The sequence below is a fragment of the Carassius gibelio genome, chromosome B7, assembly GCF_023724105.1.
Source record: "Carassius gibelio isolate Cgi1373 ecotype wild population from Czech Republic chromosome B7, carGib1.2-hapl.c, whole genome shotgun sequence".
Taxonomy (NCBI): Eukaryota; Metazoa; Chordata; class Actinopteri; order Cypriniformes; family Cyprinidae; genus Carassius; species Carassius gibelio.
The window spans coordinates 15,709,117-15,724,859 of record NC_068402.1 but is presented as its reverse complement, the minus strand read 5'-3'; the positions used below and the strand labels follow the sequence as shown (position 1 = coordinate 15,724,859).

Below are 15,743 nucleotides of genomic sequence, written 5' to 3'. Positions count from 1 at the left end.
CATTTTATTCAAATATCTAACCCTTCTGGGTGGTGAATCACATGATGCACGCGAACTTCATTTTCTTTGTGAAAATGACCGTTTGATTTCTGACTGACATGAGCAAACATGGTTGGCTCATTTTTTTTTACGTTTTTATCCTGATGACGTTCCTCACCTTTCACGCACAAAAGTTAGCCGTTGGTGGTGTGAAAGGGAGCGACTGTGTGCCACAAAGCGTACGAATAAGATTTGGCTCTGCGCACATCGTACACGCACTCTGCAATGCAATCCACACACACACACACACATTTGATGCAGTACTGCTAGCAAGGGCGTTCAGACAACGAGTGAGACACACCCAGAGGAAAAATGGTCTCAACTAATGCGCAAGTACAATCAAAAGGGCTTGAGAACAGCCTGCTTGCGCGGGTTGGAGTCAGTGGCCAGATCGAGAGAAGAAGATTTTTTTCCTGTTTTCTTCAAGGGCAAAATGTCCTGGTATGAAGTGATTTCGAAATAACGTTGTAAAACGACAGAGTCGCCAGTGAAATGCGCTCTCTCAACAAACAACCCAGCCGCTGCACTTGTGAAAACAATCATGCGCCAAGCAGTTGCTCTACAGTTTTGTCTAAGGGGTAGCGGAGCGACACACAGACATGACATCAAATATAGGTAAAGTCTACTGCTTTTTGTTCGTTTTAAGAGTCAATAAATGGTATTATAATTATTTGAATGTGTTGTACTTTGCGAGTCAAGATGGCGCCGGGCACAGTCAGGTGACCTTGTTATTTTCCCCTCAATACCAACAATAGTCAAAGCGAGAAGCGGAAGTGAATGCTCCCCCTGAAATACGATTGGTTGGTTTGAACTTTAGGAAAAAGCGTGGGCCCGTGGTTGGAGTGTGCGATGTGGCAGTCAAGTGCATGTGACAAACTTGTTTTTAATAAGACCAGTGACTACTGGTAAATCATGGGCTCTGTCATATCGGGGCTCGTTTGTAATAATTAAACTACGTCGATGTATGTATCTACGTCGAGACCACTTCTCGGCTTCTGCTTTCGTATGTTTTGTCTAGTGCGTGTTGTTATGCAACCATTCCCTGGTTCGCGTTGAAATATTATTATGCTTCATCTGTCCAAGAAAACCATTATAGGCTACTATTTACATATCAGCTTTTATATAAACATGGATAACTCGTTTAAAACCCACACTGCGTGAAATCCCGCTTTAACGTAACAAGCAGTGTAAAAAAACCACCAGCGTTCACTGCGTAAACTATAAAAGTAATAAAGATTTTAGCGCAGATAGTGTGCGTTCCCTCCAAAAGGGGGAGGGGTCGTGTTTTCCTGACGGTCTAATGTTACCCTCCATCAGCCCAAAGTGACTGTACTTACCTCTCAGGAAACTATGTGCTTCGAGGCAAAAAGCAGTAGTTTGATTAAATATGTAATACGTGCACAGCCCTCACTTTCACGAGCGTTGCATTGAATTCTAACCAACACGCGTCAGTTTATTTCAAAACGTCTTTGTATTCCTGTATAACTCCTATATCTTAGTCTAAGTGTGGATAAACCCACTCTAAACTAAGACAACTACCATACCCCTGTTGAGTCTCTGCGCCTTCGACAGTTCGGTTGATTTTATCGCATAGATGTCACCCTAAAACAGATTCGCTGGATCAACCTAACAGTTCCTGTAACCCCACCCAGTCTGTGATCGACCGCTGATTGGCCGTCAGTATAGTTGTGAGTGTTTTCACATTCCATTCCGCGCTTCTAATTGGTTGCCGGTGACGACAATCCCACACCCAACTCCCACCCACTGGGGCATCATGTTTGTGAGACTTGCTAGTTTGTTAAGAGGCTATAGCTGAATGTGCAGCAAAGACTCTCAAGTCTAACTGCGCTCTTTGGTTTAAATCACTCATTTAGAGTTCAGCAAGATGGACATGAAAAAGAGAATTCACCTGGAGTTGCGGAACCGGACGCCGTCAGACGTAAGCATCTTTATTAATTGCTGAGTGATATGATTTTAATAAAACTGTTGGTTAGTGTAGTTCTGCGTGGATGGACAACGCTAGATGTGCACGCGTCAAGTTGATGTCTTGAATGAAAAGTTTGCGGCGACTTCGTTACAAGCCTAGAGCCTTGGATATCGTTATCGCAGTGTACCTATACACAGCCCACAAGTTCAACAGTTTTACTGATTATTTCCTCCTAACTTTCGCGAGAGCTTTTGATGATGCTGTGATCGGAAACTGCAAGAGCTCCATGCATTCAGTGTATAAACAAGGGAAGCGGCGCGAGGAGCCATATTTGTAACTTTGTAGCCCCTGAACGCGCCCTTTTCCTTTGCATCCTCAGTGCTGCAAAACTCGCCAGCCGTCAGTTCATGCCTCTCACACACTTTCGCCCATCCATTTTCAATTCAACATCCACACTCGCCAGTCACAGTGGTCCTCGGCCAGTACGCGAACTTGTAGTGGGACGCATTTTTGTGAATTGCTGTGCGGGCGATTTGACAGATAGCTTGCGTTATTTGGGATAATTTCGGGGCATCTCTACTTTTATTGAGGGATTTGAGTCTAGATCGAAAGCATTTACGTTTCTCAATCAAATAAAAGTTGTGTAAATACTTAGGCGGGATCTATTCGAGGGCTTCTAGCACGTTACCAACAGTCGCCTATTTGATCTGGATGAGAAAATAAGCGCATTTGTTGTTCAATCGCGGTATAGAAAGGAATCGTGTCACAGCATATCTAGTTGCGTAAAGGTGCCCAAACCTATTTAAATCGGCATTATATGTCGACGACGTTGCCAAAACGCAAAGCCCGAATCTCTTTCTTAAATGTCCTTAAATGTTTCCTACTAGATATCAATTCCCACAAGTGTAACTACCGTCTCAGATCAATTCAGTGCAACGTTATCGAGGTCCCTGTTATTGCCCCTGTACGCAAACCTAAACGCGCTGTAATAGATCTCGTAATTAAAATGTCATAACCGTGTTGTGAGCACTTCTGTGCGTCTCCACTGGCAGGGGAAAGATCTCAGCCGTGTAGCTCTTGTTATTGACTCAGACTGGGCGCTTATGTGAGCGCTACGCAACTTGAAGCTGTGCTGCTCTAGTTGCAAGATCTAGGACAAGCCGCCATTTTATCCAGCAACAAAGACGCACGGCATTTAATCGAGGAGAGAATCGGTGCCGCCGTCTCTATGCTTTGAACCGACCAGAACCGTTGAACATAGAGAGCCGAGCGTGTGCGGAGCCGGAAATTTCATTTTTTCTTCCGTCAAAGTCGATACCTTTCGCTTAACGAGCGACTCCGTTGCATTATCATGCGCCTCTCTGCCCCTCCTACTCGTGCATTCTTGGGTACGTCCTCGTGTCTTTGCTCTTCCAAGACAATGTAATGCATTTGTCTTACACCCAGGCTATCGTTTACGCGTCTTTACTCTGCTGTTCGAGCACGCACTATAGTAAAAATGATCTACCCACGGGAAAACAATGTACGCCGCTTGTTGCGGAGTCAGCCATTTTGTTGGATAGGGAGTCAAATGTGAGATTTTGTCAAAACACTGAAACATGCACCCCCTGCTACTGTAGACCGCATGCTGAAGTAAACTTTACAACCGAATGGCGCCCATATTCGGTCTTGGCGGTATCCCCCACCCCATTCTAACCTGATTAATATTAATATTTTGTTAATAATAAAAGCTGTCTTTATTGTTATTATTCTTTCAAAATATTTACTGATAACGGTGTGATCTATAGAGATGACGATTTTATTCATTTATTTTTTATTTTTTTTGGTGGGTCGACATGATACAAGTAAACACACGGTGCTCTTGGCGTTGTGCAAAAGTTAGAAACTGCTCTGCTGTGACTGAATTTAAGCCTCTCAGATGGAGACTAACAAATGCTGTATTCATTAATCATAACATTTCATCTCATGTGCCTTCTAACAGGTGAAAGAGCTTGTGCTGGACAACTGTCGGTCAAATGAGGGCAAAATTGAGGGCCTTACTGATGAGTTTGAGGAACTGGAATTTTTAAGCACAATCAATGTAGGCTTAACATCAGTCGCCAATTTGCCGAAGCTAAACAAACTCAAAAAGGTAATGAGTGCTTTCTTGAACACTACTTCAGAAGTATCAAAAATGGTTGTTTATTTGGAGTGTGTGAAGTCTTTGCCAGTCTTGTTAATATGGCACTGGATCCTGTTTTCCTCAGCTTGAGCTTAGCGATAACAGAATCTCAGGGGGTCTGGAGGTCCTGGCAGAGAAGTGTCCCAACCTCACTCATCTCAACCTCAGCGGCAACAAAATTAAAGACCTCAGCACCATCGAACCCCTGGTAAGATGCCTTTATAGCTACATAGGAGTTGTAAATAAGTGGAGTTTTTCAACTTTCTGATGAAATATTTGTAATTAATCAATGACGAAAGCAGCAGCAATATATTATTGTTATTATTATTAATTTGTCCTCCTGTCTTTTTCCCAACAGAAAAAATTGGAAAGCCTCAAAAGTTTAGACTTGTTCAACTGTGAGGTGACAAACCTGAACGACTACAGAGAAAATGTTTTCAAGCTGCTCCCTCAGTTGACGTATCTCGACGGCTATGACAAAGAGGATAAAGAAGCGCCCGACTCTGACGCCGAAGCTTACGTCGAAGGCCTAGACGACGACGAGGATGATGAAGATGGTACGTTTCTGAAGAGTCCGAGTGACACCGCGCTTCAACATGAATCAGTTTTTAAGGAATTTGTTTGTCATTGACTTAATTTTGTTTGCAGAGGGAGAAGAGGAGGAGTATGACGAAGATGCAGCTCCAGGAGATGAAGATGAAGAAGAGGGAGAGGAGGATGATGAGGAAGAGGGAGAAGAGGAGGAAGAAGAGGACATCAGCGGAGAGGTTAATGCCGGAAAATAATGATGGTTCCTTTACAATTTCACATACATGGTGTCAATTTGTGCCTTTTTCGTACACTTTTAGGAAGAGGAGGAGGAAGAGTTAAATGATGGCGAGGTAGATGATGAGGAAGACTTAGGTAAGTGAATACATGAAGCGTTTGTCCCACCCGTGAATTGAATTCTGGTAAGCAGCGTGAGAGTAAGAGTAAACTAAACTTCTGGTCCTCCTGTGCTGTGTTTCCAGAGGAAGAGCGGGGTCAGAAGAGGAAAAGAGAGCTGGATGAGGAAGGGGAGGAAGATGATGACTGAACACGTACCCCACCCCATTGTTATCGGAGCGTTTAACCCCTGTATATCTGTCCTATTGTCACTCTGCCATGGTTTGGGGAGGTTTTCAAATGGTAGGGGGTGGGTTAGTATAAACGAGGACACAGTTGAAATATTTGTTTTTAGCTTTTTTGTTGTTGATGTTGTTGTTGTTTTCTTTTGGTTTGGTTTGTACTTTCAGTTTGATTCCCTTCATTTTCTCCAAAAGCTCTTCAGATGGCTGACGACACGGTGTGGAAATTTATTATTGTTGGAAAAAAAAGACCAGTATGCTCTTGTAATTTTTCCCTGTCTTTACTGTTGATGCCTAAATGCTGGTGATGACTTATGTATTAAAAAACAACAAACAAAAAAAAAACAACCAAAAACCTTTTAGAAGTGCATGGCTGAATCTATTTTAAAGTTGACTACTGGATTTCAAGGAAGAACATTTTCTAACCCACTTTTTTATTGCATCTTTTATTTGTGTATTTTGTTTCTTTGGTGTTTTCATCATCATCATCATCATCACCACTGTGCTGTTTAGGCTTGAAGAATACATCATGGTGTCTGCTTGGACATGCACAGCTCAACCTCTCAATGTGATTTTTATTTTATTTTATTTTTTAATGTTCAGAGCCGAATGTCTGCCCTTGTCAGATGAGCCCTAAACCCCTTCTCCCTTTTGTGTGGATAGTTCAGAGGTTTCGTGTTCTTTGTAAATAATGACCAAATATATTTTTTTCTGATTCCCTTTGATAACGGCAGACATTTTCACAAATAATCTCAGTTGTAACCATTAACTGTAATAAAATGAATAAAAACGCAAGAGGCTCTATAATTTGAAGTTCTCTGTTCTGACAGCCACAGAAAATCCACGTATTGTAATTAGATGTGATTACATACCTGATCAATAGATTATGTATTTGAAATCTTGTGCAGAGATGTGTATATCATCTCACCACTGATATTGTGGGTTAACTGAATATATGACGTGAAATTGCATTGTGAAGCTCAGGGAAAATAGCTTGTCTATTTTTGATGATACGTGACCGAATATTGTGTAAATATTCAGAAGTATCATACCAATTTAAATAGAAAGCATACGCAATTTTAACTGAGCTGTATCCAGTTGTCAGATCATACTGATTGAACTTTTTATTAAAAGAAGACTTACGATTTCACATTGAATAGAAGTCAGCATTTTTGTTCAAATGAATATTTACTGTTATAAGCATGTGCTTTGTTAACATGAGCATGGAAGCATCGCATACAGAGTAACTGAGGTGTCTCTTATGATCTGTGGGAACAGATTCACTCTTTATTTTTCATGTGTATCTGAGATCGAAGATATATTAAGCTAGTCTAGACAGTTAGATTAAATGTACCATTCAAGCAAATTCAGCTCAGCACATTACACTGCTCTTCCTCAGGAAGAGGTTTTTACCTTGCATGCGAATACCTTTGTGCAACATGCTTTAGTAAGTCAGTTAATCATAATGAATCGTGAAATACAGAGCACTGATTACCAATTAATGTTCTTCATTTTAATCAAAGACAAAGGTTAGCCTAATGTCTTGCCTCGTAATTCTTCAGGCATTGTCAGCACGAAATATTTCTACATTAATTGTGCTTGTGTAGGCAGTGAGCGTTTTGTCCGACACCAAATGAAAGCGGCCTGAGTGCAACATACATGTTTTGGTACCTCATGCTGTGAACAAATGAATAACCCCTTCACCTCAACGTCTAAAATTATGCAGTTATAAGGCACGCCAACTGGAATGTAGCTACTGGCTACTTATAACCTGTTCCTCACTTGTTTTGTTGTCTCTTTTAGCTAGGCCCAGTGTTATTATTACCCGTTGTTACATGTTAAGAGAATGCCGTGTAGTCAGTTTCATGAGAAGTGAAGGCTTATGTGCTGAGATGAGCAAGACTGGGGCTTTACCGCCACCTAATGTCAAAATACCTCAAATGCACTTTCTCCTCAAAATGCGCTATTACTATGCAATAACGAAGCAAGAGCTGCTGGAGTTTGTGTTATTGTTTTATGAAGCAAAATATTACAAAGCTTGGGGCTTATATTGTTTTCATTAAATAGCGACAGCAGGAAAATGTCAAACACTCACTTGCGCAATTCACACTTTCCTTTGCTGGTCGAGCGAGGTTATTTATAACCACTAGTTCATTTAAGGACCTGAATATATACTTGAAAACGGATAACATTTGAACACATCAGCTCATAGGTGGTCGAGTAAATGTGCCATTCAACTTTGAAAACGAGCTGGTACAGTTTGTCCCTCCAAAATAAATGTTTTAAATCATAATTAATAGGGTAACCTTTAGTGAGCAGCGGGCACTGAAGAGCGTGACTACAGTGGTTCATGGATGTGGCGTATTAGATGTTTGCCCACAAGGAATTTGTCCACATTGCAATAAAACATTTGAAAGGTTTTACATTGAAAGTTCAACGTTAAATACAATGCAATTTATAAGAGCTTACATCCTACCTAAGAAGCAATTTGTTTAAAAGGGCCACTATTTTCAATGTTACAGGACGGAAAGGGTAGGCTACACAGTAAATCCATGGTTACAAGCTACAAACCTGAAAACATGAGACATTTCACTTGAAACAGAAATAGAATGTTTGATTTAAATGTTAAGTTTTAAAAAAGTAAAAATGCTTCATTATGCTTTATAAATCACAGTCGATGTTTAAAATGAAGTAGCTACACCATTCATTCAACTTAATCAACAATGCAACTATTTCTGTCCTTCATTATTTTATTTGTAGAACTTATGTTTTCTCACGTCCTCTTTAAACGTGACTTTTTTCTATGGAACTACATGTATTACTAATTCATTTCATAATTGGATTTGACAATTTTTGGCCTTCTTGAATGTTTTCATCTAGTGCAAAGTGTAATTTTTCTAAATGTACACTTAAGTTTAACCTAAAAACCCATTTGAATTGCCTCTATAAACCGATTTGAATGTATTTCACATTGCACAGTGTGAAAAGGATCTAAATTGTGAAGCTACAAATTCCCCAACTTCTATTCCAGCACTTCTAGATTGAGGAGCATGTCAGCTGGATAAATATCATCTGTTGTGTAAGATTACTGCACTCTGGTGTTTTGAGTTTCTACATTAAAACGGCACTGTGGGTCATATCAAAATGATGCAACAGACCTAGTGTTTACAGGAGATAACAGCATGATGGGCGAAGCACGTCTGTTTGACCTTATTAAAACACGTTTCTTCTCTATATGGAGTTTATTAAGCTGTGTAGAACGAGGCAGAGTAGCAAAAGAAAAAAAGAAATTAATAATCCTATGAATTCAATTTAGTCTACAATTATGAGATGATAATGCAATGAATATCTTGTACCAAAACCGATCCACAGAGAGAATCAATCCACTGTAGGTAAACCGACAGTGTGACTGAAGGTCACGTGATGGGACAGTTTTCACAGGGTTAGTGAATCATCACTCCAATAAAGTTGATGTAGCACACAGCAGCTGTGGGGTCAACACTGGGGTCAGAGCAAAACACTGCTTTATAAAGACAATCGCTTGCTCTTCTGTGGTCTTAGAGGAGGGATATAGGAGTTTTAGGCAAAAGGAAGCCTGTGTGTTTCTGCAGCGCTCAGGGCTTATAGTGTGTCACTTTAGGAAATCAATAGACACAGCACAGATCCAGTGTCAAATGCTGCTACCATTGCTGCTGCTGCTGCTGTTGTTATTATTGTTGTTGTTGATATTTGGGCTGTTCCTTGTGTTATTGAGCTCCAGCTCGAGCTGTCGAATCTTAATGTCCTTCTGTGTAAGTTCGTCCTTCAGTCGCCGCAGCTCTTCCTGCTGCCTGAAGAACATCTGCAAGAGCTGCGTAGCCAAACGCACAGAGTTACACACACATATACAAACACCTAATAAATTGTCCTATCAACAGTCATAATAAATCTAAACAGAATTACTGTAACACCTCATTCTCGGTACGGGGAGGCACGTTTTCTAGCAGGTCAATCCCATTGACCACTCCACCCTTCTTCTCCTTCACAGGAGCCTTGAACACCAGCTTGTTTGGTCTGTTGTAGCCCTCTTTTAAGGAGATGAGCACCGGACCTAGATGTGTATATACAGACATGAATTCGATTCATGTGAGCCTCCGTCTTTCTTTTCAAATATTTTTATTCTGAAAATAAATGCAAGTCTTTACCTCGGTTGATTCCACTGAGCCACTCATCGACAGACAGAGCAGGTTCTGTCCCAGGAGTCATGGGATAAATGTCCTCCTGATATGTCTCTGACTGCAAAGAAAGAGGGGTTTCATTTACTGTTATTTGTACAGTTAGACTCAAAGTTTTCATTAGATTTAGTTGAAGTGTTAAGCTCTGGGCAGGTAAATGTTCAGTCTAAACTAACACGTGGAATCCAGAGGCTCGCAGAAAGAGCACTATTATCACTGTTTTCTTAGGGATGCTTCAGGATGTGTAATTAGTGTACTGTGAGAAACTTTGGATGAGAAGGTAACTCAGTATCTGAGTGAAAATAATCCCAGGTATTAAGGCACTTATTCTTACAGGTTCATGGGGGTTTGATGAATTCCAATGCCTCTGCTACAAATAAAGCAAAATTACTACTAGTGGTTTTCAAAATATTTAATGCCTGCAACCTCCAACGATGACAATCTCCTTCCTAAATTATAAATGCAGTTAAAAGTACAAAGAATATGTATTATGTGATAAATAAATGAAATCAAGTAGTAGGTGTTGTTTCCCGAATTAAATTACAGTAATATTAATTATATGTTTGCTTTGTCATTTTACTGAAATTAAAAATATATATATTTAATTCAAATTTATATATTATAATATTAAACATAAAACCTTCACTGTGTATCCCCCCCCCACCAAATACTATAAACATTTTTATTTAAATATATATAAATATAAATTACTGTGTATTAATACTGATAAACAAATCCGTAAATGTCTTTTTTTCTTCCCAAATCCCAAAACACCCTCTTGTTGCATCTTGATTTTAATACCCCTGTTTTAGTCGGCTGATTTGCCCTCTATCATGAATGATGGATATGGATTGATGGGTATCAGGACCGTTTGCACTGAAACAGAACTGCCACTGGATTTATTGGGGTGTCCCTCCCACTGTTTTTAAATCCCTCCGATAATGGGCCAGCCAATTCTGTCCAGAGCACAAAACGGACATGCTGGGTCTCACATGGAGGTTATTACATGGCTCACTACTCTCATCTCACTGAGGCGGCGGTTACACCAGCAACAGAGAGGTGATGGATTCCTCCATCCTGTCAGGCTGCTTGCTTAAAAAGAGACATTTTGGCAGGATACTCAACTATAGATCAAATTTCTCTCATCCTTCAGTGTAACTCTCAATGATTCATTGAACTGGGAACCGTGGACTGTGAACTAATAGCTTCATGGTGCTTATGCTCACCCTTCTAGGTACAATCATAGAGATTGGCTCAATCAGGCCCTTCAGAGTCACCAATTTATAAAACCTGAAGACTTCACACGCTCCTACATCCAGCCCATGCTTTGGCATCACTCCTATCAGAATCCACACGAGAGAGAGGAATGTATGAGAAGTTGGCACAGGTAATTGACACGCTTATTCTTGGTTTTATCTTGATATTGAAGAGACCATAACACAACACATAGTTGGTTTATTAAGAGAGAGAAACTACTAATAAAAGGGATAAGGTTATACATACAAAATTCCAGGTTAACCCTAGACTGCATTAAAGAAATGGGATTCTGTGATATTCCTCAAAAGAATATTATCATTTACATATTCTCAGAAATAACATTTTGAATGCTTTCAAAGTGAACATTATCAAAAAATGTATTTCTTGATTTCCTCGCACTGAAAATGAAGAAAACAAGGATACTTTCTATGAAGACAACCACTGAATCCAATATGGCCCATTTTGATCCCCTTTATCAATTTGTGATTGTTTTGGTTTCTGATGTGTTTTTTTTATTGAATTTTTTGCATTCTAGGGTTAATTTGGAAAGTTTCCTACACCATTTTAGAGACATTGCTGGAGTAGTGTGATCATCAGAGGCTGTGGATTCAGCTTTACCGAGCCCTTTCTGTGGTGCAGGGGACCTGAACTCCATGAGATACTGCAGGTAGGGTTTCTCCAGGGTGATCTCATAGTACCGGATGTTCCCATCACCCTGCAATTACACCCACTTAGTCAGTACAGAGACAATTACAGTTTTTTCTAAGGGGATCATTTGTGATGGCAGAAACAAAATATTGATATTTCTAATATATTTCTAAATATACCATTCAGCAGTTTGGGATTGGGATTAAAAAAAAAATGTTTTAATGCTTATGAAACATGACTCTTATGCTCACCAAGGCTTAACTGTAATACGGTGAAATATTATTACAATTTAAACCATTATGATAAAACTCTATTTGAATATATTTTCTAAAGTTTATTTTTTTCCCTGCAATTTTCAGCAGCAATTACTCCAGTCTTCAGTGTCACATCATGCTTCAGACATCATTCTAATATGTGACCCTGGACCACAAAACCAGTCATAAGGGTCATAAATAAATAAATAAATAAGCTTTCCATTGATGTATGGTTTGTTAGGATAGAATGGTTTTTCACCAAGATACAACTATTTGAAAATCTGGAATCTGAGGGTGCAAAATATCAAAATATTCAGAAAATCGCCTGTAAAGCTGTCCAAATTAAGTCCTTAACAATGCATATTACTAATTAAAAATTAAGTTCTGATACATTTATGGTAGGAAATGTACAACATATCTTCATGAAACACGATATTTGCTTAATATCCTAAGGATTTTTGACATAAAATAAAAAAATTAGATAATTTTGACTCATACAAGTGATATTTGGATATATTACTTCAAATATACCCTTGCTACTTAAGATTTGTTTGTGGTCCAGGGTCACATATGTTGAACTGGTGCTCAAGAAACATTTCTTATGTTGTTAAAAAAAAAACCTTACTGACCCTAAACTTTTAAATGTCTAGCAAATTTACAGTACAAGCATTACAAGCATGTACGAATCCTTAACAATCCTGAGAACATGTACCTTGCCTGCTAAGTAGAGCATATGTGTGTCTGCATCATAGAAAGGGAAAAGCAGTCCTGATAGGCCATCAATCTCCTCCTCAATGATTGGCATTGACAGATCCTCCTGTCAAGAGAGACAGTGTGGTTTCATAAAAGCAAATAACTTTGAACATAGATTAGCAGAGAACAATTTTTCCATTTTACAAAATATTTTTTGCGACACATGTCTTTCTCAGAACCCTGGCAATGTACTAAGAGCAACGCAACCAGCTTCTTTACCCACATTCTCTCATTACTGCAGTTCAGTGTAGCTGTTTAGCTACACTTATAAAGAACAATGAATGTGATTATCACACAATAATTACAGGGAAGATGCTGAGAAGAAAACATAATGACTTTCAGCACGGTAATCTTTAGGGTAATGCAGACATCAGGGACAATGTGTATTTCTGGATGAGTTTTGGGATTTAATCACACAAAAACACACATACATTTGTTTATCTGTCATGGTGAAGTCTTTTTTATTGACTCTACTTGTCTTTATAGTGAACTAATGATTTATGACAACCCCTAAAACTACACAAACCCACAGCCCTGACCCACGCAGACCCATTTTAGCATTTACATTTGAATTAAGACAATATTTTGTGTTCACTGAGTGGTCGCAGGATGGAGGTGATTCCAGGTTTAACTACCCTTGTGGGGATATCTGGATATCTGGTCAGGTCAAAAGCTGACTCACACACATGCACAGGTTCTTCTCACCTGGTCCCAGAGAGCAATCTGGCGTGTGTTCCAGCGAGACACACCTGTCGTTAGGAGTCGTTTCATGTTGCCTAGGAACACAACACGGTTCACTCTGTGGTTTTTAAAGTTCGCCTCCTGCTTGACAATATAAAACAAAAATAAAGGTGAAATTTTACTCAATAGTGCTTTTACAAAATCATGCACGAAAAATTATGATTATTAAATCAATGGAAGAGTGTTTTAATTCTCTGTGTATGGTTGTATAAATTAAAAAAGCAATACCGTAAACTATTTTTAAGGCTCCATTTATCTACTTAAAAAATACAAAATAAAACTAAATGTAAAACTGTACTATTGTAAAGTATATAAAAAAAACTGTATTCTACTTTAACGTATTTTAAAATGTAATGTATTCTGGTGATGGTAATGCAGTCATTATTCCAGAAATCATTCTAATATGCTCATTTGGCTCTCAAGAACTATTTCGAATTATTATATATTATTATATGTTGTATTATTTTTATATATTTTTTCAAGTTTCATTGATGAATAAAAAGTAAAAGTGAATTTTTTGTAACTTTTGATCCATTATCTGTATCCCTGCTGTGTAGTATTAAGTTCTGATTAATACAAAAAAATCTGACTGACGCCAAACTTTGGAACAGTTTAGAATTATTTTTTTTAAAACTAAGTATCAGTTCAAGTTTTAAGAAGGAGCACGACGGAAATCTGTTGTGAGTGTTTCATGTACTGTAAGACTAAATGCACACAATCCACACCTGCAGCACTCTGCCCGAGCGGGGCTCGATGACGCGGAGCTTCTTGTCTTTGCAGCTGGTGGCCAGCAGGCTTCCCTCTGTGTTAAATGACATACAGAGGATCACATCTGTGTGACAGTCAATCATTTTCACTGGCTCTCCGATCTCAAGATTCCAAATGAGGATCTACAGAAAGAGAAAAACACAATTGTCAAACCTTGAGTGCAGTCTTTGGACAGTGGTACTTTTATGAGTGGCACGCTCATGATCATATTGTGGACAATCAGAATACAATCTTTAGTACCGACTGTGCACACTATTATTTTAAATGATCAAACATGGGTAAGATGTTTTCATTTTATAGCTCATAAAACTAATCTTAAACACGCCAGATTCTGTTTCAAAAGATGTCATTACCTTGTAGTCATATCCAGCACTGAAGAGAATCCCACTAGTGGTGGGGTGCCACTCTATGAGCCCCACACGCCTGCTGTGGCCATACAGTTCTAATACAGACTCTGTCAAATTCCTCCTCAGTCCACCATCAGGAACCTCCCATATTCGCACCTGATACATTCACACACACATGCAGAACACACACAAATATCACTTTTGATTCAACAGCATCATTAAAATATGAAGTCAGTTTTAAACTCTAACGTTCAGGTTAGTTATTACTCTATAACTTCATAAATGGTTAAAATGATCTCAAATGACAAATACAACATGTGACACTGGACCACAAAACCAGTCTCAAGTCGCCCGGGTATATTTGTAGCAATAGCCAACAATACATTGTATTTTTCTTTTATGCCAAAAATATCATTAGGATATTAAGTAAAGATCTTGTTCCATGAATATATTTGATTTCCAACTGTAAATATATCAAAACTAATTTTTGATTAGTAATATGCATAGCTAAGAATTTCATTTGGACAACTTTAAAGACGATTTTCTCAATATTTAGATTTGTTTTGCACCCTCAGATTCCAGATTTTCAAATAGTTATATCTCAGCCAAATATTGTCCTATCCTAATAAACCTATCCTAATAGATTATTTATTTTCAGATGATGTATATGTCTCAGTTTCGCAAAATTGCCCCCCATAACTGGTTTTGTGGCCACATATAACATGCTGAAGCATTATATCGATCAAGTATTCCTGAGAGCCATCTAATCATCATCATCATCATGTTTTCATCTGCTCTATCCCTATTGTGATTTTGAGCAAGATATGTTGGGCATCATTCTGATTGTGTGTGTTTAAATTAATGTAATTTTTTTCTTTCTTTTTTTCATTTTTTCTTATTTGCAGAGTTATTTAATATGATTTATGTAAAACAACAGTACACACATGAAAATTAACATTTAAATGTTTTTGCCATTTCTTATACATTTAAATCCCTGAGGTGTACAGGTTGAGGTTTAATTTATAAGGTCGTAAATGCTGTAAATGTAAAAGTAAATGCTGGTTTTCCATTTTAGAAAACAAAAACAATTGAAACCGTTTATCATTGCACTGAAAGCATTCAACAGTTCATTTGAATGAGGCTGACTAATTTGACTATATTCTGCTGCTTTTGAAGTTCACTCACAGAAGAGTCCTCTGAACAAGAAGCGATTATGTTGTCATGGAAAGGATTCCATTTGATGTCCAGCACATTGCCCTGGTGACCGCAGACCTTTGGATAGTGAGGGTCAATACGGCCAAACTGCAGGAGGGAAGTACAGGTTACTGAACTGATGTTTTCCCCCCAAATGGAACTAAGAATACAAACAAAAGAATGTATGGACAAACATAACAAGATTAACATGTATACGGATAGTTGAAAAAATTCACATTTTTATGAGCTATTTTATATAGGTTCATACAGTTTACCAATATCACACCCGACAAATGCAGCTTCAGTGTAATACACACAAACATCCACTGTGTGG

At 38.6% G+C, this 15,743-nt stretch overlaps 2 protein-coding genes across 5 annotated transcripts in view; one reads left to right on the top strand and one right to left on the bottom strand.

The window, feature by feature from the left end:
• The first annotated feature begins 424 nt into the window (after nt 1–424).
• LOC127961616 (acidic leucine-rich nuclear phosphoprotein 32 family member A) lies at nt 425–6,028 on the top strand. Of its 2 annotated transcripts, none has more exons than XM_052560824.1 (8): nt 425–654; nt 1,914–1,978; nt 3,948–4,097; nt 4,213–4,335; nt 4,486–4,684; nt 4,857–4,894; nt 4,976–5,030; nt 5,138–6,028. In XM_052560824.1, the coding sequence occupies exons 1-8, from the start codon at nt 639–641 to the stop codon at nt 5,200–5,202; spliced, it is 711 nt and encodes a 236-aa protein (XP_052416784.1). In that variant the 5' UTR covers nt 425–638; the 3' UTR covers nt 5,203–6,028. The 2 variants fall into 2 exon arrangements, with proteins under 2 accessions (XP_052416784.1, XP_052416783.1); XM_052560823.1 differs by having other exon boundaries at nt 4,776–4,894.
• A 1,205-nt stretch (nt 6,029–7,233) lies between these two features.
• The window catches only part of LOC127961614 (coronin-2B), a 33,449-nt gene continuing 24,939 nt past the window's right edge, over nt 7,234–15,743 (bottom strand). For 2 of the 3 annotated variants that reach the window (XM_052560820.1, XM_052560822.1), the window contains exons 3-12: nt 15,401–15,517; nt 14,222–14,371; nt 13,826–13,990; nt 13,065–13,184; nt 12,319–12,423; nt 11,323–11,419; nt 10,674–10,786; nt 9,418–9,508; nt 9,184–9,323; nt 7,234–9,083 (exon numbers count right to left, since the gene is read on the bottom strand). In XM_052560820.1, coding sequence (XP_052416780.1) covers nt 8,904–9,083; nt 9,184–9,323; nt 9,418–9,508; nt 10,674–10,786; nt 11,323–11,419; nt 12,319–12,423; nt 13,065–13,184; nt 13,826–13,990; nt 14,222–14,371; nt 15,401–15,517 — 1,278 coding nt within the window. In that variant the 3' untranslated portion in view covers nt 7,234–8,903. The remainder of the gene's footprint in view (nt 9,084–9,183; nt 9,324–9,417; nt 9,509–10,673; nt 10,787–11,322; nt 11,420–12,318; nt 12,424–13,064; nt 13,185–13,825; nt 13,991–14,221; nt 14,372–15,400; nt 15,518–15,743) is intronic. The other variant, XM_052560821.1, reaches the window with a different exon arrangement.

Excerpts from the sequence above, each read along its gene's own strand:
- LOC127961616 (XM_052560823.1), top strand. Across the intron at positions 1,979-3,947 it reads GGAACCGGACGCCGTCAGAC|GTGAAAGAGCTTGTGCTGGA; the intron begins GTAAGCATCTTT and ends GCCTTCTAACAG. Across the intron at positions 4,336-4,485 it reads TCAGCACCATCGAACCCCTG|AAAAAATTGGAAAGCCTCAA; the intron begins GTAAGATGCCTT and ends TTTTCCCAACAG.